The sequence below is a fragment of the Vipera berus genome (genome assembly GCF_964194415.1).
Source record: "Vipera berus genome assembly, chromosome: 4".
Classification (NCBI taxonomy): domain Eukaryota; kingdom Metazoa; phylum Chordata; class Lepidosauria; order Squamata; family Viperidae; genus Vipera; species Vipera berus.
In genome coordinates, this window is record NC_138206.1 from 86,582,916 (window position 1) to 86,608,459 (window position 25,544).

Genomic DNA, 25,544 nt, shown 5'->3' on the forward strand with positions numbered 1-25,544 from the left:
TTGTCTCCCAGTTGATGTCACAGTAATTAAAGTCCCCCATTACTATTCCTATATACCTTAGTTAACTGACTAACAAAAAGTTCATCTATTACCTCTGTTTGGTTGGGTGGCCTATAGTATGCACCTATGGCAATGTCATTTCCCCCCCTTTTATATTGACCCAGATGCATTCAAGACTCTTCATCATTGTTGTGCTCTATTTCTGTAAAGATGTAGTTATTTCTTATATAGAGAGCAACACCACCTCCTCTTTTATTTCGTCTCTTTCAAATAATTTGAATCCCTCTAGCTGTGTGTTCCATTTGTGGGTTTCATCCCACCAAGTTTCCGTAATGGCAACAATATCATATCTGCCCTCATTTCCTGAATTTTTAATTCACCCTGTTTGTTGCTCATGCTCTGTGCGTTGGTGTATAGACATTTGAGTCCTTTATGACTAACCCTGTGTTTACTTTCTACATAACCTATGTGGTGCCTGAGTTCCCCTGTTTTCTTATTGGTCCACCATTTTCATATTTTTTCAAAAATAACTTGAGTTCTTTGCAGTAATCTTACCTCTATTTTCTTTTAGTATTTCTATTTTGATTGTTTAAGGATCTTCCTTTTGTAACTGATATCAGGAGGCAGCCTGCAATGAAATTTGCTCCTACTGGAGTTCAGGCAGGTGTGTGTGTGTGTGTATACACATACATACATACATACATACATACATACATACACATATAGAGAATGAAGCTGAAGAACGAAGCTGAAGCCACCAGCCTGAGGATGACGAATGAGATTTTGTCGAAACGTTGCTCTTATACCTTCAATTCTACGTGGGGAAAAAACCGAATGACCAAAGATCTACATACAAACACCCGCGTTATATTCCCCCCCCTTTCATTTGGGGAAGTTTTCCATTTTCAGACAAAAGTCATCTTAAATACTGTATATGAGTGGTGATCTTGTTCTTGTACCCTGGCATGTATCAAATTTTACTTATATCATTTCTGGTTCGTCAGCATTTCAGCTGAACTGTTTTGTTTGGAAAGTCCCCATATGTTTAAAGAGATCTGATTCTCCTGACATTCATATCACCTTTTTTAATTAACATAATTTTGTAGACTTTTTTGTTTTATGAGAAATATGAATGTGATTGCTTCCTGGACAATTTATTTACTGTTTCTCTGCCAGGAAATCCATACTTAAACAGCTTTTGAACTATTAAAATTAAAGCATGTATGAAGGTCTGTTTAGAAGCTGATTGCACATATTTTCAGGTCTGCACTTTTTTGCTTCACAGTACATACACAACGAAGTAGTGCAGAAATAATGTAGCGTATTTCTAATTCATTACTCAAATTTTAAGTCTCTTACTAGATCTAATATACTACTTTGAATTATTTTTTTTGGCCCCTCATGTGTACGTTCTATGAATCAATCAATAATGATTGATTGGCCACATCAGGGAAAACTGTTATGTGTTAAATATACATTTACCTAGTTTGATTAAGGGAGTATTTACCCAGTCTGTGTAGATAATAGAAATTACCTATTACTAAAACATTTGCTTTGGATTTCTGCCTGATTCTTTTTTCCAACCCAAGATGATCTGAGCAATTCTCTTCAATAAGCTAATAGTATATTTGTGATGCTAACTTACTTTCAGGAACTTTCATTATATTCCCAGTGTAACATTAAGAGCTCACAGAATTCTGGCCAGTTTGTACATGCAATTTAGTTGGACTCCAAAAGGGGGAGCAACAACAAGTTGCAGTTAGCTTATAGCTGTCTGTGTAAATTGATCCGAAGTACTACAAATAGTGACTCCATGGAGAAGTCCATTTTGACTGTCCACAAAAAACAGTATTCCCCTGGATTTCTGTTAATGCCCAGTCCTTCAAAACTAGGCCTTTCAGGTTTCCCAGCTTAGCTTAGAGCCTGTGGGAATATAAACTCCTATGTACAAGTATGCCTCCACAGACGACATAAATGTTTTTCTCCGGAGCCTTTGGCTTATTCCATTCGTTGTCACATTCTTTCATACATTCATTATGTAGTTTTATGCTGTTCTAACTGGATGATGAAAATATTTTCACGTTTCCCCAGTTCACCGCTACGGATGAATCACCTTACACTAAATGCTGTAGTGTAGATTAGTCCTGTTGGTTTTCCTCAATAGACTAAGGTTAAAAGGATATAATAGTATGGTGGAACTAAGAGTGGGGAAGAAGAAAGTGTCATAATGAGAATAAAAGCCTGCTTGCATGAAATGGGATTGCAATCATAAAATAGCAATATAGCTTTCTTTTCTGCAGAAGTTGGCACAACTTTATTTTTGTAGAATTTAGCAAATAGTGCTAATTTTACATAAAAAATTTGGATAAGGATGAAATGACAACGTCGTTGTTCTAGGTTTTTAATATCCATTTGTTTTGTAAAACATGGCTCTTGCAACAACATCATTGGCATAGTCATTCTTCGTAGTGCCTATGTCCATTCGCTCATAGCTTTGGACATTGTTAGGTCCTGCATTGTATGCTGAAATTCCACCTATCATTTAAAAAGTGAATGGACAAATAAGTTACATTAAGAACATAATGCAGGCATTCCTCAAGTGCTAAGACAAATTATAAATTGAATCTAGATTGGATTAACCATACTCCTGATACAAAATAAGTTAAATAGCTGATTAGAGGTAAAGCACAGTATTCAGGACACAAGATTTTTTTCTTTCTACTTAGTAGAAGTAAGTAAAAGTTTTGGAATAATTTTGCCTGCAATAGTCTACAAACATGCCTTTGAAGGGCTTGTTTCAATGTATATATTCATAAGATTACTCCTTTGAAGTTTTTAAAAAAGATGTTTCTAACAATGCATAAATTCCATTATCAGAAAGTTAAGCAGAGGTTTTATTTAAATATACTAGAAGATAGGAAATAATATCTTTTGCAATTAATGTATGATGAAACATAACATTTCTAACATTCTGCTTTTATACAGGTAGTCCTGACCTGTACTCAAGAGTTACAGTTGCTGCAGTACTTCTATAGTCATGTGATGAAACTTCAGATGTTTGGCAATTAACCTGCCCTACAAATGACTGCTGGGAAACTGCAACTGGTTGGGCAATTTTAAAATAATAAAAAAGGATTGGTTGGAAACAAAAACTTACATCATAGATGAATGCTAGAGCAAATATTTCACTTCTAAAGATCTCATCTTTGGCTGAGATTTTCCATTTTCTTCTCCAAACTAGAGGACCATCATCACATGGTATAAATACCGAGTCCCATGGAAAAATGATGTGAAGGATTTGGACATAAAACAGATTCTATGTAGATTTTAGCAGAATGATTTTTCATACCTTTGAGCTGCTGTTTGTTTGTCCATAACGGAAATTTTTTTTTAATCTCGTCTATCATGCTACAGAGAATGAGAGTAGCCTGATTAATGTGTTCCTCACTGTCCCAGGTGCCAACTAGTTTATGATATCTTTTATCCACCTGAAAAATGATGAAATTGCCTTTAATTATTCTGTAATAATTATTATGCCAGGATAGTTTAATTACTTTAAGCTAATAATTAAAAAATACAGATCAGTTACCAAAAGTGATGTACAGTCAGAATACGGGAAAGATACTATAAAGAGGGGAGACAGAGTGTATGTAGAGAGAAATGGAAAAACCTTCCATTATATAAGGCTGTGTTTTGCTTGGGGACAGTTTTGCTTAGAGTTGTTGAACATTGGGCACTGTGGGTTTCATAATTTATAACAAAAGTCTTTACCTGCATTAACCCAAATCCATTTCCATGGTCACCCCAACCATCTTCTAGGATAGTTCCAGCATGTGATTCTCGAGACATTATAGCAGCAATCACAGCAGGATCAATATTTGTTTTTTCACTGACACGCTTAATCTTCATTTTATATTTCTCTAAATTGTTTAAATCTCTCCTTGCAATTATTTTTGAAGCTTCAACCCCTTGCAGAGAGAAAAAACAAACAAACATGAGAAATGTGCTTCTGATTAAAAATAACAGTTGGAATTAAACTAAACAGAACAGCTATTTTTTGCTGTTATATTTAAGAATTTGATCAAATAGGAAACCCATCTCCATTATAATGGTCAGTGTGTCACTGACAGCTACAATTGATGAGTTTATCAGTAACTTTGTTAAAAATTCTAGTTTCTGGAAAAATAAAGTGCCATTGCTTTCTTCAAAAAAAATATTTTCAGTTTCTCAATCTAATCCACATTTCCAGCAATATTCCATTCTAGCATCTGAATTAACTACATTAGAAGCTGTTTTTGAAATTAAAGTAAATGCTGTCACCTATTGAACATCAAAGAAAACCTAGAACTGATAGTGTTATCTAGTTGGTAACGAAACAACCTAGCCTATACATCAAGGACACCATGGCTAATTTAGTGTAATGGTTAGGCTAGAAACTGGAAGGCCATAAATTCTAGTCCTGCCTTAGACATCAAGTCTGCTGGGTGACCTTGAATGACTCTATCTTAGCCTTAGAAAGAAGCAGTGGTGGGATTCAGCTGGCTTGCACTAGTTCGGTGGAACTGGTAGCTAATTTTTTGTTGACTTTGGAGAACCAGCTGAAGCCCTAGCCCTTTTTCGCCCATTTCCAGAAGTCCATTCTGAGATGGGGAGGCCTCCTAGGCCCAGAATGGCTCACTGGAAGTAGATGGATGCCGCTTCCGGAAGTCCATTCTGGGCCTTGGAGACCCAGACCCAGAACAGATTTCCGGAAGCAGTATCCACACAGAGAACCAGTTGTTCAGGAATTTGAATCCCACCACTGGAAAGAAGGCAAGGCAAACCACTTCCAAATTCTTGCCAAGAAACCTGCAGGGATTTGTGAGTAAAACACTTGACTTGAAGGTACGCAAACACAAAAAGAGCATTAAGTGTGTATTAAATTTATTGTGCAAGTGAAAAAAAACCAGGAAGTAGGACATAGGAACCAAAGTAATATATTTACAGAAAGGACAGCAGCCAATAAGTGAGTGGCTCTTATGGCAAAAGCAGGGGTAGGGGAAAGATGTTAAAGAAAAGAATAAAAACAAGGATAAAAGCAAGCAGAAGTAATGTTCAGAAATCATAGCAAGGACTACAGAATGAAGTGAAGACATAACATTAAATGCCAAAGAAAAGGCCTCTCAATTCTCATTCTTAAGAGGAGACAGAAACCCTTGTTTAAGAGTATGGTTCTATTTCTGTAGGGTTATAATTATGCAATTATATATATTGTTATAAAGCAAATCTAGTCACTGTGTTTAAGCAATTTGCATAGTTGCAATGAACATCTTTTTTCCCCAAGAAGAAAAGGAACATACAGACTTAAGCACAGTTACACATTGAACATTGTTGTTGTTAGTTGCGAAGTCGTGTCCGACCCATCGCGACCCTATGGACAATGTTCCTCCAGGCTTTCCTGTCCTCTACCATCTTCTGGAGTCCATTTAAGCTCACGCCTACTGCTTCAGTGACTCCATCCAGCCACCTCATTCTCTGTCGTCCCCTTCTTCTATTGCCCTCAATCTTTCCCAGCATTAGGCTCTTCTCCAGTGAGTCCTTCCTCCTCATTAGGTGGCCAAAGTATTTGAGTTTTAGCTTCAGGATCTGGCCTTCTAAAGAGCAGTCAGGGTTGATCTCCTCTAGGACTGACCGGTTTGATCGCCTTGCAGTCCAAGGGACTCGCAGGAGTCTTCTCCAGCACCAGAGTTCAAAGGCCTCAATTCTTTTGCGCTCAGCCTTTCTTATGGTCCAACTTTCACTGCCATACATTGCAACTGGGAAGACCATAGCCTTGACTATACGCACTTTTGTTGACAGGGTGATGTCTCTGCTTTTTAGTGTGCTGTCTAGATTTGCCATGGCTTTCCTCCCGAGGAGCAAGCGTCTTTTAATTTCTTGACTACAGTCCCCATCTGCAGTGATCTTGGAGCCCAGGAAAATAAAATCTGTCACTACCTCCATTTCTTCCCCATCTATTTGCCAGGAATTGAGAGGGCCGGATGCCATGATCTTGGTTTTCTTAATGTTTAGTTTCAACCCAACTTTTGCACTCTCCTTCTTCACTCGCAACAAGAGACTCTTCAGTTCCTCTTCACTTTCTGCCATTAGAGTGGTATCATCTGCATATCTTAGGTTGTTGATATTTCTTCCAGCAATCTTAATTCCAACTTTTGATTCATCTAGCCCTGCCTTTCTCATGATGTGCTCTGCATATAAGTTAAATAGGCAAGGCGACAGTATACAGCCTTGCCGGACTCCTTTCCCAATTTTGAACCAATCAGTGGTTCCGTGTCCAGTTCTCACTGTTGCTTCTTGGCCCGCATATAGGTTTCTCAAGAGACAAATAAGATGTTCTGGTACTCCCATCTCTTTAAGAACTTGCCACAGTTTGTTATGATCCACACAATCAAAGGCTTTAGCATAGTCAATGAAGCAGAAGTAGATGTTTTTCTGGAACTCTCTAGCTTTCTCCATGATCCAGCGTATGTTGGCTATTTGATCTCTAGTTCCTCTGCCTCTTCGAAATCCTGCCTGTACTTCTGGTAGTTCTCTATCCACATACTGCTGGAGTCTAGCTTGTAGGATTTTAAGCATAACTTTACTAGCATGAGAAATGAGTGCAATGGTGCGATAGTTTGTGTTCTGAACCAGCCAACTACCGGCCTTGTAATAAGGCAAACCCCTGTTCAAGCAGTAGAGACTGGAGAGCGTCTGAGGTTGCAAAGCGTCTGCCAAGTTTAATTCACAAGCAAAACAACAGAACAAGAAACACAGGAACTTGAATCCTCAAGCGGAAGGGTTGCTTTCAGCAACCAGCCCCTCCCCAAACACTCCTTTTATTTAGAGTTCAGGGCGTGGTCTCCCTGTGCCTCCTCCCGAGGAGTCCCACAGCCTTTCTTTGTTTGTTCCTGCTCGACTGCCTCCTGCGTCGGGCGTCCTTGAACAGGGCCAGCTGTGGGTCATCATCCTCCGCACTATCGGGCTCACGCAGCTGAGAAGAGGGCCCCGGCTGAGGGCTCTGCGAAGCCTCCAAGCCATCATCAGCCGGTTCGTCTTCCACACCCTCCTCCTCCCCCTCATCTGAGTCATCCGATACATCTGAACCGGCTGCCGGACCCACCGGCTGGCCCTGAGTCATAACAGTTTGAACATTCTTTGGCACTGCCTTTCTTTGGAATTGGAATGTAAACTGATCTTTTCCAATCCTGTGGCCACTGTTGAGTTTTCCAAATTTGCTGGCAAATTGAGTGTAGCACTTTTACTGCATCGTCTTTTAAGATTTTGAATAGCTCAGCTGGAATACTGTCACCTCCACTAGCTTTGTTGTTGCTCAGCTTTTCTAAGGCCCACTTCACTTCACATTCTAGGATGTCTGGCTCGAGGTCAGTGACCTCATTGTGATTATCAGGGACATTAAGCTCATTCTTGTATAGTTCTTCTGTGTAATTTTGCCATCTCTTCTTAATCTCTTCTGCCTCTGTTAGGTCCCTGCCATTTTGGTCCTTTATCATGCCCATTTTTGCATTGAACGTTCCCTTCATCTCCCCAATTTTCTTGAAAAGATCTCTGGTCCTCCCTATTCTATTGTTTTCTTCTATTTCTTTGCACTGTTCATTTAAGAAGGCATTCTTATCTCTTCTAGCTATTCTCTGGAATTCTGCATTCAATTGGGCGTATCTTTCTTTTTCTCTCTTGCCTTTTGCTTCCCTCCTTTCCTCAGCTATTTGCAAAGCTTCCTCAGACAGCCATTTTGCTTTCTTGCATTTCTTTTTCTTTGGGATGGTTTTGGTTGCTACCTCTTGTACAATGTTGCGAACCTCTGTCCATAGTTCTTCAGGCATCCTGTCTATCAGATCTAATTCCTTAAATCTATTTGTCACCTCTACTGTATATTCAATGGGGATATGATTTAATTCATACCTGATTGGCCTGGTGCTTTTCCCTACTTTCTTCAGTTTAAGCCTAAACTTTGCAACGAGAAGCTCATGGTCTGAGCCACAGTCAGCTCCTGGTCTTGTTTTTACTGACTGTATAGAGCTTCTCCATCTTTGGCTGCAGAGCATATAGTCAATAAACATTACACCACATCAATGTTAACATTTGTCTCATTTATCGGAACCATGACATATACATAAATTCCAACATAGGTAATGGTTAATCTTACCCCCAAAATCCAAGCCTTCTTGTTTCCCAGTTTCAAGAGAAGCTCCAGTGGTATCCACATCCATTATGTTACCGTAATAAGAAGAATGAGCTGTTACAGAGGCATTAAATTACTGTCTGGTCACAAAATGTATTAGACAATCTATTGCCAAGAAATTCTGTTTTGCGTTATCTGAAGCTGGCAATCATAATGTCCTGATCTAAATAAGAAGTATATATTCTATTATAATAGGGACGCGGTGGCTCAGTGGGTTAGAACGCTGAGCTTGTCGATCTGAAGGTCGGCAGTTTGGCGGGTCAAATCCCGAGTGCCGCGTAACAGAGTGAGCACCTGTTACTTGTCCCAGCTTCTGCCAACCTAGCAGTTCGAAAGCATGTAAAAATGCAAGTAGAAAAATAGGGACCACTACGGTGGGAAGGTAACAGCGTTCCGTGCGCCTTTGGTGTCTAGTCACTCCGGCCACATGACCACGGAGACGTCCTTGGACAAGCGCTGGCTCTTCGGCTTTGAAACGGAGATGAATACTGGCCCCTAGAGTCAAAAACGACTAGCACGCATGTGCGGGGGAACCTTTACCTTTTATTCTATTATAACTTGTGTCTGTAACCTTTAACTGAATGAAATGAGGCAGCATAAAACAATTTTTTTAAAATCAAGGTACCTCAAATGGGCTAACTTACAGGATGTATGACCTAACTTTGACTATACAGTTCAACATGGACTAATTTCAAGGGAGAAACATCTCAGGATATCTCCCTGAAATTCTAAAAGCTTTTCAAATACATTAGAAGCTGTGCCATTGTGGAAGACACTGAGACTTCTGGTAAAGAAATAATTCTGAAACAATGATCCAAAGCGTCACAGGTTCTCTAGTTTCAACTATAAGCATACACTAGTCATTTAGAAGAATGCTTCTGAAAAGATGTATTACTATAATTCACTATATTACTATAATTCACTAAGCTGATCAGCAAAATAGCCCATGTTATACATATAAATTGTACTTTATGTTTAGAAAGGAAAATTAAAATAGGCATATCTTCAATCTACTTGTGTTTAGCCCATTAATTCAGTGGAATGGATATGAATTAGGCCAGCTACATAGCCAGTATAGTTTTTCTACTAATTTGGGGAATTATCAGAAAACCTGGAGATAAGGTTGGATCCTGCAGATTGAAGCCTGATGGGATTCAGCTTGACTTAATTTCATCTTCTTGACAGGGACAGCATGGATGTTGGAGTACTGAAAGCTGCAAAAAATATCCTTTTCCATGAACTGAACCATTTTCCAACCCAGCAAGGGAGATTCACTTTATGCTACTGCTCCCAGTTGCTTGGTTTGCTAGGAATCATAACACTGCACTCAGTCTAAATTAAGAAGAAGGGGGTGGGTGGGGAACCTTAAAAGAAGGAAGCAAAAACACTAATGCTATACTAGTCTCAAAATTAGCTATTAAGGTACACAACTTTATAAATACTTCTGGCAAAATTAGACCACAACATTTAGCACACAAATCACTAGTTCTTTTGTAACCCTCACCCTGACCACTGCCAACAGTTACATATTTTATAATAAAATAAATACCTTCCATGATTCTCTGATCTCTACAGTCACTTTTGATTCTGTGTTGAACAAAGAAAAGGCCATGTGATTTCACTTTCAGAATTAATTTGTTAGCTGACCAAACAGGATGTTAGTTGCAACACTTGGGAAATAATTATATTTCAGGAAAGTACCAAATGAAAGGGGATTGTCACATACCTGATTGGATTTCTTGGGATAACAGCAATCATGTTCATTGTACATTTTTAGTTGCACAGATTTCTTTGTTAATGGGACTCATGAATATTGTTTTGAAAATTACTCTGAAAATAGATGGTATTTTATTGGAAAGTTTGTCTGGAAGTCAGGCTTATGTTTTTAAACCACTTATTATATAATGATTGTTTTAAGGATTTCTTCAGACTTCAAACTGAATTTGACCTTCCTAATGCATAGTGGCATAATTTTCAATTTAACTGTTTCAATGGCTCAGTATGAGCCCTATGATTTTGCCATTTCAAAGGCACCTGAAATGGTTTCTTGTGGAATCTACGACAAAAGTAAAACTTATATATTTATGCTTTGCAGGCATCATTCTGGCAAGGCTTCCTCAGAGCAAGGGTTCAGAAATATGGATCACCTTGCAGTATTTATAGTCTATGTGGAATTGAATTTGTTAAGTTGGTTGATGACTGGAGGTTTGGGGGAACAGAACACAGATCAAATTTGAACCATGAATATAGTAACTGCACCACAGCACATGAAAACATCTGTATAAGAACTTTCATTAATGGCACAAAACATACTGCAGCTCATAAAAGCAGAATTCAAATACCTGCACAATATTTTTATTAAGAACAACTACACACCCTCCTTTCTTCAAAATGTATCATATATTCTGTTCTGAAGCATATTGTCTCTGGTGTGACATCCGAGGAATAGCCTGAACTTTGGTAATCACTCCAATTGGGGACTTAGATACAAACTAAAGAACTGAAAGACACCGTGCAGACCACAAGGACACTCACATACTTAAGAAATAGGTCAAAACATGAAGATTATTCCAGCCACTAGGCATGAGTATAAAAAGTAAAGGGATCCCTGCAGGTTTTACTCAGCTAGCCATAGCCAACTTTGGAAGGGAGTCTATGACAATTCGCTGCAACCAAATTCACAACAACCAACTCGCCACGGCCTATTTGCAGCAGCCAACTCACTGCAGGACAAGAGTTACAGTATCAAAGAAATGGTGGAATAGCATCATTTTAAAAAGGATGCAAAAAGAGGGACAATGAAATGTGGATGACAAAAATAAAAATATTTTTTTATTTTAAATTGAATTGTTAAATTGTCCCACGGTGAGTTGTCCCTGATGAGTTGTCCTACGACGAGTTGGCTGTGGTGTGTTGGGCACAGTGAGTTGGTTGCGGCAAGTTGTCCCATTCTGTTTTGGAGGATAGTGCCAGTTCAAAAGCAGTGTCAAATCTGTTTTCTCACATTGGATAGTTCAGACTAACTATCTGTATAATTGAAAATGTGTAAAGCTGGGTGTATTATTATTATTTTATTTTTAAATGCTATGGCTCTATTTCACAATGGAAGAATATTTTTTGTCTTATTCCTCTTCCCAACTCTTAAATTTTAGTTCCTGTTAAGAGAAATACTAGCTTCAAACTTTGAAGTTTCCTCACAATAACCCAGGTCAAAAGAAAAGAAAATCCATCCACAACTGGAATAAAATTGACAAAAATATTGCTGGTCACACACTTTTGTCTTCAGTTCCAGAGGAGTCAACATACCAAATTCTTGGCTTCAGTTGGCTTTTTTCTTCCTTTTGCGTTTGTAGGAAAAGGATGAAAGAAATTGTGTTTCCATAGCATCTTGAGGTGAGCCAATAATTTTCATCCGTCGTCAACATTTCTTAAGAGTTCTTTACAGCTGAATAATGATGATGATGATGATGATGATGTTGGAAGGGACCTTGGAGGTCATCTAGTCCAACCCCCTGCTCAGGCAGGAAACCCTATACCATTTCAGGCAAATGGTTGTCCAGTCTTTTCTTAAAAACCTCCAGTGCTGGAGCATTGACAGCTTCTGGATTTATTTCCTTCCACTTCTTGAGGCAGCAAAAGCACTGTCTTAAGTGTTCTACAGGCATTCCTCAGCCCATGACCATAATGGAGCCTATCCATTATGATTGCAAGTTTTGACAGTTGTTAAGTGAAGCTTCCACATAATTGCAATACTTAATAATTCCCACACATTCTCCTTGATGCCTGAACTGCAATACCTCCCCACCTCACACATGACCTGCCACAGGCCTCCAAAGGCCTCCCTTATTCCTTGAGGCATACTGTGGTCTTCTTCCCACCCCTCAGGATCCCCATAAGCCTTGGGTCCACTTTCCCACCCACTGGCCTGCAGGGAGGCTGAGGACAGAGTGGACTGCTCCCAGAGAGATCTACAGTAAAGGAAGTGACCAATAGGTGATGGGAGTGAGGATGAGGGTGTGGGACCCACCAGGATAGGAAGCAGGCCCAAGGCCTGCACCAACCCAATGGGGCAGGATGGAGGGGAGATAGGTGGGGTGCCCCACTGCAGAGACCATGCAGTCCGGCAGACTGCAAGTGCCCAAATTTTGTTCATATGGGGCATTGCAACAGCTGTAACTTCAAAAGTTGGTTGTAAGGAGCTTTGGGGGAGGTCCACCATAACTTTGGTCACCAAGCAGTTTTAAGACAAGGACTTGTTGAAAGAAAAATCTTCATCAGGGTCCAGTCCAAGCTGGGAATAAACAAAATGGAGACTGCTTTAGAAAGAAGGTTGTAGTTTATTGAAGAGGGGAGCCAGACAGAAAGATGGCTCTAGGAAAGCTGACCACATGTAGTAGGGAGTTGTGGGTTCTTGAGCTTTTGTTTGGAGTTGTTCCTGGGGTATGAACTTTGACCTGAGTCTCAATGTGCCTTTCTGGTATTCTGATGGTGGTGGGTTAATCCTATTATGTCCCAAAGGTCATATCCTGCTTCCCTGGGGCTGTGGATTTTTTGGTGTGAGGCATTGTTGATTCTAGGGATCTTTCTTTCTAATCCAAGCTTCCTGACTCCACTTTTCCTGACAAGATTATCACATCTGCATTTTCTGCAGACCTGGTTTCTGTTTGGGGCAGAGAGACTTGGGGTGGAGGAGGTTTGGTTTCTGCCTTTAAAATCCTTTGGGGAAATACATTCTGCCTTTTTAATATTTCCCAAAATATTTCTTTCTATATTTCTTCCTACTATGTGGTAATGATGATCATATAATTGCCAAGGTCTATACGATGTTATTAAAATTGAATTTGGAAAGTGAACATATAAAACACTATGATCCAGGGGGCAAGAAATTTTGAGTATAATGTGATGTTTGAATAATGGGAGAATATTTGGATAAAAGGCTTAAAATTCACATTAAATTATAACCTAAAAGAAAGTTTTTACAAAATGATGTATTGCTGGTATTTAACACCAGATAAGTTATCTACAATGTATAAAGGTATTTCAAATGAATGTTGTAAATGTAAAGAAGGGACTTTTTATCATTTACGGTGGACATGTGATAAGGCAAAGAAATATATTAATGCAGAAACTTCTTAAAGTGAACATAAAGATCAAACCATAAACTTTCCTTCTTGGCCTAATGGAAAGAGAACTGGAAAAAAATTGAAACTGTTTTTATATATGGTGATGGCAGCAAGATTGCTCTATTTATAAAAGTGGAAGGATACCTTGATTTCTACCATGGACAAATAGTTACAATTCTGATGGAATTTAGCAGAGATGGCCAAATTGACTGTGCTGAAAAAAGAAGAGAACATAAATACTTTTGTTTCTACTTGGAAACCGCTTCTGGACTTTGTGCTTGAGGTGGGAAAAATGATATTATGATTTTGGCTTTTACCGATTAGACTGATTTGCCAATACAAAAATGGCTAGTGCATACTACTATAGAAATGTAAAAAGTTGGGCTTCCGGTTTGCCAAGTCAGCCGTTTTGGATGTCTGGAGGACAGCTCTCGTATTCCACGTCCAGATTCGCATTGCTGGGGGGTCCTAAAAGCACCAAAGAGTTGCCCAGGAGGGGCGACCAGACAGAAGGGGCTTTTGCAGAAACGCGGGAGAGCCGCAATCCCCGTTAGTGCCTGCATTCCCTTTGTACCGGCGAACGAAAGACTGGCCATAGGAATCTGGCCAGTTACTAGGCTGCAGACAGCTGAAGTCAAACTTACCATTAGGTAACATTAAAGCAGCGTGGAAGAGACGGGTGTAAGATTACTCTCTTATACCTTAATCAACTTCTTTTCACCTAATTAAGCTGCTAAGTACTTTCCCCCCTGTGGAGAGGGAGGGGGAAATTTAACCCTCCCTTCAAATAAACGGCGAACAAGCCCAGGGGTGGTTTTTTAAAAAAAAAGTTGAAGAAAGAAATGGACTAAAAGAATTTCCAAAGTACTTGAGGGCCACCCAGTGGCTAAACCTGAAATTGCAATCTGACTTTTTCTTTAAAAAAAAAACCAAGAAAATACTTAAACAAAACAAGATAAGAGTAACCTTGAACACCAGATGTGAAATTTCACTATGGAAGTGTTTCAAAAACAAATCCATGCTATGTGGGAAATATCTTACCAAACGTATCAGTTCCTTTCTACAGCTGGTGACGAAATAAGACCTTTTGGAAAAGAATTAGAAAGCATCTTGATGAAACAAACTCAAACTCAAACTGTGACTACAACTAATATTTTATTGGGACAGAACTTAACAGAAGAAATTGAACAATTAAATACAATGACAGAAGAATTAAATATTCAACAAATACAGGTTTTTGAAGATTGTAAAGGAGAAAGGATGGAAAAAAGTTTATTTGGATCAGGACAATTATATCAAGAGGTGAAAATAATGAGATTTGGTGCTGTTGGCAGATTCTTCAATCCTTCAAAGGTGGACACTGGAGGGCCACTTCAATGATATAGCAACACAAGAATGCTTTGATGACCCTGAGGCAAAGAAGCGTAAAATGATATGGCAAAGGAAGAAAGCAAGAATAAAATTGAAATATGAACATTTTTAAGGGGCCTGAAATAGATAATACCAAAATAGACAGGATTGTATTGGGATTATGAGAGATTGTTTTGATGAGTAGATAAAATTACTGATTAACTAAAAAAAAATAAAAAAAATACAAAAATACAGATGTATGAATACTAACATTGAAATATTGAGTTCTTTAAATGATATGGGTTAAGATGTATATATGCTAAAATGATAGAATGTAACTAATATACTTGGATGTAGAGATATGAGAGGATGCATTAAATGTTGAAATGGAAGAAATTTTGGTTAATTTTTAATATGTGGAAACTATAAATGAGAAACAAAAATATATTGTCCTCCTCTTTTTCTCCTCCTTGCAATTGGTATTTTAAAGACTACTATTCTAAATACTGTATGACTAATATGGATATGGAAATGAGATAAATAGGAACTGGATTACATTACTAGGTATTGGAGAAAATTGTGTAAAGGGAAAGGTTATTTAGCAATATGAAAATGAGAAATCTTAAACGTTTTAATTTCAATATTAATGTAAAATTAAAGCTAGAAAAATAGATAAGGTGTTTGATGTTTTAAAGATGGAATGTTAAAATATACTAAAATATTGATAAATATATATAAAATAATTATTAAATGACTGATGGGTAGCAATAAGAAATGTTAATTTAGATAAGAGATAGTATGTATTAAAGGAAAAAAGAGGAAGTATTGGTTGTAATAATTTGGAGATTTGTAATAATATGTATTTGTCTGAAATGGAACTATTGTAACCCAGACACCACGTTGCTTTTTAAAGATATTATTGTAATATTGGAAAACTAATAAAAATTTATATATATATATATATATATATATAAAAAGAAATGTAAAAAGTTGTTTGATTTTAATGTCTGATTTTACTGCAACAGAGTTAGAAGTCAATGCCTTTTGTTTCTTCCCCTTTCTTCACACCATTTTCCCTTTTTCTACTGTTGTCCCCTACTATTTGTTTTTGTATTTTCACATTTTATGTTATAAACAAATAAAACTAATAAAAAAAAGTTTTAAGTCAAGGACTTACCTGGGTAAGATTTCACTCATTACCCCTAGCTTGATGAAGCCAGCTTCATAACAACTTCTGCCTGAGTAGATGTTTCATGTGAGGGCTATGTCTGTTAATCAGTTTGTTACTAGGAAATTACATAGATAGGCCTGGTCTAGCTCTCCTTCCTTTTCCTGGAAAGCCTGCATATAAAGACTGGCAGCAAAATGGCTAATGGGTTGTTGTTGTTTTAATGGGATGAAATTTATGGTATGCTTTGCATTGTTCTATTCTACCGGGGAGTAGTGCTTTGCTGGTAGTTTTAATGCAGGACAGTTAAGGAGGGCAATTAGTGGATCATTCTGGTTTATTTCTTCTCCTACTAAAAATCACCAGCTGGCAATTAACACCAGTCACCAGGCTCTCTTCTGAAATGTTTCCCATACCCTCCCTACTTCTGTGGAAATAATGTTGCTTGAAAAATTATACGAAAAAGAACTGCACTTTAAATGGAAATTATATAAAAAGCCAATATAGGTGCATGTACAATTATATGATATAGAAAGTCTTATTTTTATTTAAAACCCTTTCAATGAATTATCAAATAATTAAACACAAAGAAGTTGGATGACAGTAAACATATCCAAATATGGTTATGAAACAAAAATGGTTTTAAAGTATGATTTCAAAGGCCTAGCCATAATCTTAATGACTGTAAAGTTTGAATTACAAGCAAAATATTTTTTCAAATAAAAAAGGGTGCAACAAGAATCATTCTGTACAAAGGTTTGTAGTATTTCTGAAGATAGCTCCTTCCTATTACCTCCTTGAAAATTTATTTGATTTGGTGGTCAGTCGGCTTTTATGTGCACTCAGAAAAGCCAGAGTATCATTTTACTTTTCTTGAATCAATAACCTATTGAAACAAATTTTAAAGTGCAGGGAAGCACTACTGCCTAATATCCAGGAGCTTTCTTAACTCTAGATAAATAATCATGCAATGGTATCAGCAGTGTACAGGGTACTTAAGATTATAGACGAAATCTAACTGCAAAGTTCTTAACTACAGGTATTGTGGAAGGGGCATTTTTACAGATGAGATACTTGCAAGTTAAAAGATCAGCAAAAAAAGCAAAACGTGGAAGATGTGTCAATTATTCAATTGTGCTATATTGACTACCGTAGAATCCACATCTCCAGAGAACCAAGCACTGTCCCTGGACAGGACTAGATCATTCCTTTTCCAAATGGCAAATGACAATAGATGTATTTAATCTATCAGGTTAATATTCCAAGCCATGCCTCTTTTACTTTTTTGTTGTAATAAACCTCATCCATAATTATAAAAGAGCAAATTGAGAAAAATGGAGTAATCTCTAAGGAGGCATAAAACATTTTAAGATTATAGTACTCAGAGTACTATTTTAATGTAATGTAATTGAACACTACAAAGCCAACATTATTAAGGATTAATATCAACCTTTTAAGCCAGTTACGTTTTATAACTATTCTGGAAACTACGTTTATAAAATGAGAGTCAGATGCCCTTACAATAAACTATACCCATCCAGGTGACTCACATTCAAACCTGTCTTCCTAGCTGAAAGCCATGTTTTAGTTATTTTTCTCCCACTTCCTTGTATCTCTGCCCTGTGGCTATCCTCATGAACTTCTCTTATGCTTTATTTCTGTGATTTGAGAAATCCATGGTTTCCATCCAACATTTGAAGAAAGCAAACTAAAGCTTAAATGTGATTTCAAAACTGTGGCATGACTTTACTTGTGGGATATTTATTACCTCCATTTACCCCTCACCTACACAATGTCTTTATTTTTCATAGAAGAAAATATAAAGAAACTTAAATCTCATTTTCTTTCCTCTTGGGAAGATAGTTGCAGTAATCTTGTGCCCAGCAGTGACTGTTGTTTGATTGGCTACCAATTAAATGGAAATTTCCCATACTCGCTTTAATCTGTGCTTTTTTAAGTTCCTGTGAGACTTAATTTTTCTCCTAAGATGAGATAAATTGTAATAATTTGCAGGTGGAGGACATTTACATGTGATATATAGGAAAATATTCTTTCACCTACCAGGCTGTTAATATTTACGTACAGGATTCTTAATATTTCAAAAAGCTGCACCAGAACATGTATATATTAGTGAAGAACACAGTGCAAGATATTGTATTAAACTGTGTTCTTATCAGTTTAAAAATCCAATTTTTCCTGTGGTTAGTTTTAAAAATTATAAGCTGTCCTTCAAGCCTCAGAATTTTAGTTCAGTATATTTGTCATGTAATATTTATTGCTAATTCAGCTCTAACATACAGTGTACACAGCTGGCAGACTTAAATTTTTAAGAGGAAGATTTCCTTTCATGAGCTCTGTAAGACTATTAGAAAATGAGTGTCATGTGCAAATGTTCTGAAAGCAAACAGCTGTATAAAACATTCCTAAAATGTATCAAACATAAAAGAAAAATGGTTTACAAACATTTGTATCATGAATTCTAATCATCATCAGAATCTGAATCGTGTTTCTTTCCTCTGATTGTTTTCTTATCCAATTTTGTGAAAGAGGTTCCAAACTTCTTTTGGCTTTGGAAAGGCGGCTCCATTAGGTTGCCACTAAAAAAAGAAGAAATTACTAATAATGTAAACATCTAGCAAAACACAAATAGGAAATACAATTGTCTGAAGCCAACTTTCCCTGCCCCTTTGTCATTACATCAAAAAAGGGATGGATTATTTTGCTTCATGAACCTCTTAGGATTATAGTAAACATTTTTAACAATTAACAGGTATGATTGAAAACATAAGCAATGCCCTGTTGGATCAATTGCCTAGGTCATCTAGTTCAGGGCTTTTCAACCTTTTCACCCATCGTACCACTTTTAGGATATGGCATCATCGAAGTACCACACCAGTCGCCTAGCAAGGTGTCAAAAACCTGATGACCAAAAAAATAAAAAAGGAAAAAAGTGATGAAGTACAGGTAGTCTTCGACTTACAACAGTTTGCTTAGTGACATGTCTAAGTTACAATTGCACTGAAAAAAGTGCCCCCCAAACCGCAGCTGAGAAAGACACCTGTCTGCATGCCCGGCGGTGCACTTCCTCCTGTCTGAGGTTTTCATTGTTGTGAGCATTTCTGTTGAGGATTGGCAGGGGGGGTGGGGTGGGGGTGTTTCATTTTTATCCCCCCCCCGTCTGCTGGGTGGTTGCAGCAGGTTTTGGTCACTTCACATGACCCTGGGACACTGTGACCATCATAAATATGAATCAGTTGTTAAGCATCTGAATGTAAATCACAAGACCCTGGAGATGCTGCAACTTTCCAGCTGATCGGCGCTTCTTCTGGGCTCAGCAGAAGCACCGGAATCAGCACCGAGCTCCAACTGGAGCCCGGCGCTGATCCTGGCGCTTCCACTGAGCCCTGACAGCCCTGAAGAAGCGCTGATCCTGGCACTTCCGCTGAGCCCTGACAGCCCTACAACTCCAGCCATCTCTCGCCCAGGCTTATGCGGTGTTGCCACCGGTTCAGCTCATTCCCCTCCCTCACTACCACTTTTCTAGGATGGTCGTGTACCACCTGCCAGGTGCCAATATACCACAGGTGGTACCGTACCACTGGTTGAAAAGCCCTGATCTAGTTCACAATCAATTGGTCCACACAGTGGCCAACCAGCTGCACAAGGAAGCCCATCAGTTTCAACAGATGGCTTTCAGAAATAAAACTTAGCAATAGCAAAAGCACTTTTATATACCGCTTCACAGTGCTTTACAGCCCTAAGTGGTAGTGTGAAGAGATAATCACACTGCTATCAAGGTTAACAGCACTTGATCCCCACGACTTCAATGTATTGATCCAACCCTTTTTTGAAACAAGCCAAACTGATAATCAACAACATACAGGTAGTCCTTGACTTAGGACCATAATTGACTAAGATTTCTGTTAAGTGAAACATTTTAAATGAGTTTAGCCCTGTTTTATGACCTTTCTTGCTTCAGTTGTTAAGTGAATCACTGCAGTTGATAAGTTAGTATCCTGGTTGTTAAGTGAATCTGGCTTCCCCACTGACTTTGTTTGTCAGAAGGTAGCAAAAGGTGACCTTGGGACATGACCTTGGGATGCAGCAATGGTCATAAATATGAACCAGTTGCCAAGCATCTGAATTTTAGGATGCTGCAAAGGTTGTAACTGTGAAAAACAATCATAAGTCACTGTTTTCAGTGCCATTGTAATTTTGAATGGTCATTAAATGAACCGTTGTAAGTTGAGGATTACCTGCATTGTAATAGTAGCAATAGCACGTCGATTTATATACTGCTTCATAGTGCTTTGCAGCCCTAAGAAGTTTACAGAGTCAGCATATTGCCCCCAACAATCTGAGTCCTCATTTTACTGACTTCGGAAGAATGGAAAACTGAGTCAACCTTGAGCTGGTCAGGATCGAACTGCTGGCAGCTGGCAGAGTTAGCCTGCAAAACTGCATTCTAATCATTGCATCATCATGGCTCTTTATATCTTGTGGTAATGAACTCCAAAATTTAATTAGCAAAAGTATATTTATTCCTTGCCTTTCTCTTATAAGATGGCACCTAGAAACTAGTTAATTTTTGTTTGGGGACTGTTATCGCTGTTACCTTGTAGATTAGGGAAGGATATTGGAAATTTGTAATAATAATTAGCATGTTTGACAACTGGGACTGATTTGAAAATCAAGGTGGATGAGGAAAAGTTGAATGTGTTTGGATTAATGGTTGAAAAATGGAAACAGCAGGCAAAAGAACAGGATACTGAACAGAGAAAAAAAAACACACCTGAATGGAAAGAACACTGGAATTGGAAAAGGAACTTGATTGGTGGCTAACCCAGTGACATTCAAACTCAAGATTGTTCCAAGAAAATGAAAGAGAGCAAGAAAGACAGCAGAATATTCAAGTGACTGGACATTTAGTTTACGTTTCCATGTTTATGAGCCTCTAGTAAAAATTGATGGCCTTGGATACAGGCTGCTTTTGACAAATGTTAGTTTTGTCTTGAATAAAATCTCATTCAGACATCAGATGGTGATAGATAAACGGGCATGTATTATGAAACCTGATTGGGCAGTGGTGAAGCAACAGCTTTGTGAGAAATTTGCCTTCCTAAATCTCAGGTGCATCAACAGCTGAAGTGTTGTGGCTGGGATGATGGTGGTAATGACTGTGCATGGAATGTTTGCTGTGACTAGATGTGTTGCTCTGCTGGTGCTTGGACTAGAAAAGGATTATTTGAATAACTTTGGGTCAGACCTATATATGGAGCAGAGGATTTGCATTGGGCTTTTGAAGCTGGGAGGGTGCCCCTCTTTGTTTTATTGGAGCTTGCATAGTTTTTTATACCTTGCCCTTGGTTCCCTACTGGACTGCCTACAACAGGGGTGTCAAACTGCCGGCTCACGGGCTGGATGCATCACCAGGAAACCATGCCCACCCCACTGCCGGCAATGGCGAAAAAGCTCCGATACATTGTGTGATGTCATGTGATGTCATGTGACGTCGTGAGTTTGACATGTCTGGCCTACAAGGACTGGGGGCTGGAGGAACCATTTTATGGTGATTCCACTGTTACTTTAACAAGAAGGGGTAGTCAAATATTTGACTACAGAAAGGGGGAAAAATATTTGATCCCCTGCTGATTTTGTACGTTTGCCCACTGATAAAGAAATGATCAGTCTACAATTTTAATGGTAGGTTTATTTTAACAGCGAGAGAAAGAATAACAACAAAAAAATCCAGAAAAATGCATTTCAAAAAAGTTATAAATTGATTTGCGTTTTAATGAGTGAAATAAGTATTTGACCCCTTCACATGGCTTAGTACTTGGTGGCAAAACCCTTGTTGGCAATCACAGAGGTCAGACATTTCTTGTAGTTGGCCACTAGGTTTGCACACATCTCAGGAGGGATTTTGTCCCACACTTCTTTGCAGATCCTCTCCAAGACATTAAGGTTTTAAGGCTGATGTTTGACAGCTCCCTCCACAGATTTTCTATCGGATTAAGGTCAGGAGACTGGCTAGGCCACTCCAGGACCTTATTGTGCTTTTTCTTGAGCCACTCCTTTGTTGCCTTGGCTGTGTGTTTTGGGTCATTGCCATGCTGGAATACCATCTGCGACCCATTTTCAATGCCCTGGCTGAGGTAAGGAGGTTCTCACCCAAGATTTGACAGTACATGGCCCCGTCCATTGCCCCTTTGATGCGGTGAAGTTGTCCTGTCCCCTTAGCAGAAAAACACCCCCAAAGCATAATGTTTCTACCTCCAGGTTTGATGGTGGGGATGGTGTTCTTGGGGTCATAGGCAGCATTCCTCCTCCTCCAAACACAGTGAGTTGAGTTGATGCCAAAGAGCTCGATTTTGGTCTCATCTGACCATAACACTTTCACCCAGTTGTCCTCTGAATCATTCAGATGTTCACTGGCAAACTTCAGATGGGCCTATACATGTGCTTTCTTCAGCAGGGAGATCTTGAGGGCACTGCAGGATTTCAGTCCTTCACGGCATAGTGTTACCAATTGTTTTCTTGTTGACTATGCTCTCAGCCGTCTTGAGATCATTGACAAGATCCTCCCATGTAGTTCTGGGCTGATTCCTCATTGTTCTCATGATCATTGAAACTCCACGAGGTGAGATCTTGCATGGAGTCCCAGACCAAGGGAGGCTGACAGTTATTTTGTGTTTCTTCCATTTGCAAATAATAGCACCAACTGTTGTCATCTTCTCACCAAGCTGCTTGGTGATAGTCTTGTAGCCCAATTCAGCCATGTGTAGGCCAACAATCTTGCCCCTGACATCCTTTGACAGCTCTTTGGTCTTGGCCATGGTGGAGTTTGGAATCGGATTGACTGATTGCTTCTGTAGTTAGGTATCTTTTATACAGGTAACAAGTTGAGATTAGAAGCACTCCTTTTAAGTGTTCCTAATCTCAGCTCATTACCTGTATAAAAGACACCTGGGAGCCAGAAATCTTGCTGATTGATAGGGGATCAAATACTTATTTCACTCATTTTTTTGAAGTGTTTTTTTCTAGATTTTTTTGTTATTCTGTCTTTCACTGTTAAAACAAATCTACCATTAAAATTATAGACTAATTGTTTCTTTGTCAGTGGGCAAACATACAAAATCAGCAGGGGATCAAATATTTTTTCCCCCTCACTGTAACCTCTCCATGCCACTTTTGAATAGGAAGACACCAGAAGTCATCTGCTGGTCATGCATGAAGTATATATGATAATACTCAAATCTGTACTGCTATTTCAGGCTGAACTAAAGATGCAATGGAAATCCTAGCCCAGTTTCTGAAAACCTTTGGCATTTGGGAAAAAAAAATCATACTTAGTCCAAGAAAGAGTTGCTTTTTGTTCAGAATGATTGTGATTTGAGTATTACTTCTGGATAAATAGTTTAGGACTCTCTTCCTAAAAGGAGTTGGACTGAAATTTTGGGTTATTTTGGTAGTTGGTAGTGGAATAACAGATGGGAATCTGAACTAGCCTTACCTAGCTAAGACTAGTTGATCAGTTGTGGTCCTATTTGAACTAGGATGATTTGTCCAGAAACTGCTAGGCTGCCTTTGGAAACCATTCGAAAGCTACATCCCGATTATGAATGGCTGCTATGAAAATACTACACATATTTTCCAGTTGCTGAATTGGTTATCAATAGGCTACCAAGTGCAGTTCAAATAATTGGTTTTGATTTATATACCTTGGCTCCAGGGTACCTTAGGGACCATTTTCTCTAATGGAAGCTATCTGGTACATGTATGCATGCAGGGTCTTCCCCCTTGTAGTCTTCAGTCAATGTAGATCATTTTAGAGGCCCAAACTGCAACCCCAAATCCACTTATTTATCACAAAGTGCCAGGGCTGCATCAGCATTGTGGTGCTGTCAGGGGGTGGGTGGGTGTGGCCAATGGGTGGCCGTGGCCGGGGTGTGTGGCCACCTCGATGTTGCTCATGGCGGGAACGCCTGTGGGGGCCGGGCAGGGTTGGGGGAGGCCCAGGGGGTCTCTGGTGGGTAGGAGGCTTGTCTTGCGGGGTCAGGCAGGTGGCAGAGCAGGGTGCCATTGCCACAGGGCAAGGCAAGCCGAGGCAGGGGCCAGCTAGGATTGCTTGCCTCCCCCCCCATCTCTGCTGGGCCTGGGCAGCCATGATGCTGATAGGGATCCGGCTTTCCCCGCATGTGGTGGCCTTTTGCCTGCTGGCATGGGCGTGCTCTACCACCTTTACACGGGCCTTCCTAGCCGACTGCTTCACCTCCTTCATGCTAGGCAGGCCTGTAGCTCTGGGTGGCGGCCTAATGGACTTGTGTGAGCAGCTGGCAGCCGCAGCGCGTGTGCCCACAGAGAGGACTCTCAGTGCCACCTATGGCACGCGTGCCACAGGTTCACCACTACTGGTATAGGGTCATATCTTGCATTGGATATATACATATGAATTACACATACATAAAAATATATAAAAGGTATATATTTTATAAAAGGTACAAAATATTTGTAATACATTAGTAAAAAAACATTAATCAGGAAAGCAGAAACCATTAGCCTCAAAAATGATGATTTAATTTAATATCAATTTCATTACTTTGTCAGGAAGATAATTTTTATATTAAGAATATTATATAACTGTATCAGCTACTGTTGTAATATTCATTTTATTTACCTGTAGTTGATGATATTTGAGCAACCCAATCTCCATTCTAAAGTCTCTGTGGTGAACTCATCTGTGTTGCCAAGATCAGTAAATCCAACCACATAATCTTGAGTTTTTCCATCTTTTACTAGTGCTAATGTGGGAATTATCTTGATGTGAAGTCTCTCACAAAGAAATGGTGATTTTTCAGCATTTAACTTGATAAACTTAGTCTCAATATGCTTTTTTGCAAGTATTGTTAAGTGCTTATCTAATATTAAGCACCTGAGGAAAAATAAAAACATTTAACACATTAAATGGTGAAATCTGAAGTCACGTTTTGCTTTCTAGCTCAAGTAAAGCTGTGCAAAGCATCTGAAGTGTGTTTTCATGTTTCTGCATACATAGTTGCTTCACCAGCAGCAACAGCTGAAATGTTTTCTCCACATATATGCATATAAATGCAGAAATGTCCTGGGAAGCCCTTTGAATGAACCAAGTGAATATGGTTGTTTTAACATTTTCAAGACGGGCACTTCAGGAAGACCCCTTCAAATGCTTTGCACCACCTAAAAACGCCACAAATGCTATTTTAGTTATTTTCCCATGCCAATGGTAATACAGTCATAGAAGCAAAGTTAAAATGGACTTGTATGTAATCTAATCCAACCCCCTTTTCAGTAAAGGAATTTATTAAACCATCCCTGAAAGTTGTCATTCTGTCTGTTTGAAAAAAAGTGACATAAGGTCCATTATTGTTTTAGGCACAGTATTCTGCTACTTAAGACCTCTTACCTTCAGGAAAATGTTCCTTATACAGATATAATTAAATATTAAAATCAGCAGGTAGATATCAAGCACATACCCAAAATTTATTTTACAATTTCCCTTAATTTTGCCTTTGGGAGCTGATACTGTGAAAAATGTAACAATTGGACCTGAAAGTTATCTCAGATCATTGCCATCAGAACTTTCAGGTAATTGTCCTTACAATCACTGAATTGTTTCTTAGCTTCAACAAACTATTATCATCTT

The 25,544-nt window shown here is 38.8% G+C and overlaps 1 protein-coding gene across 5 annotated transcripts in view; it reads right to left on the reverse strand.

Annotated features, from left to right (window-relative positions):
• Positions 1–2,296: 2,296 nt before the first annotated feature.
• The window catches only part of TXNDC9 (thioredoxin domain containing 9), a 30,509-nt gene continuing 7,261 nt past the window's right edge, over positions 2,297–25,544 (reverse strand). The window contains exons 1-6 of one of the 5 annotated variants that reach the window (XM_081326729.1): positions 18,326–18,428; positions 9,771–9,808; positions 8,186–8,275; positions 3,772–3,968; positions 3,350–3,488; positions 2,297–2,535 (exon numbers count right to left, since the gene is read on the reverse strand). In XM_081326729.1, coding sequence (XP_081182855.1) covers positions 2,402–2,535; positions 3,350–3,488; positions 3,772–3,968; positions 8,186–8,275; positions 9,771–9,808; positions 18,326–18,336 — 609 coding nt within the window. In that variant the 5' untranslated portion in view covers positions 18,337–18,428 and the 3' untranslated portion in view covers positions 2,297–2,401. Of the gene's footprint in view, positions 2,536–3,349; positions 3,489–3,771; positions 3,969–8,185; positions 8,276–9,770; positions 9,809–11,527; positions 11,639–13,976; positions 18,460–24,539; positions 24,795–25,544 lie in introns of those variants that run through there. The other 4 variants (XM_081326730.1, XM_081326728.1, XM_081326727.1 and 1 more) reach the window with 4 other exon arrangements.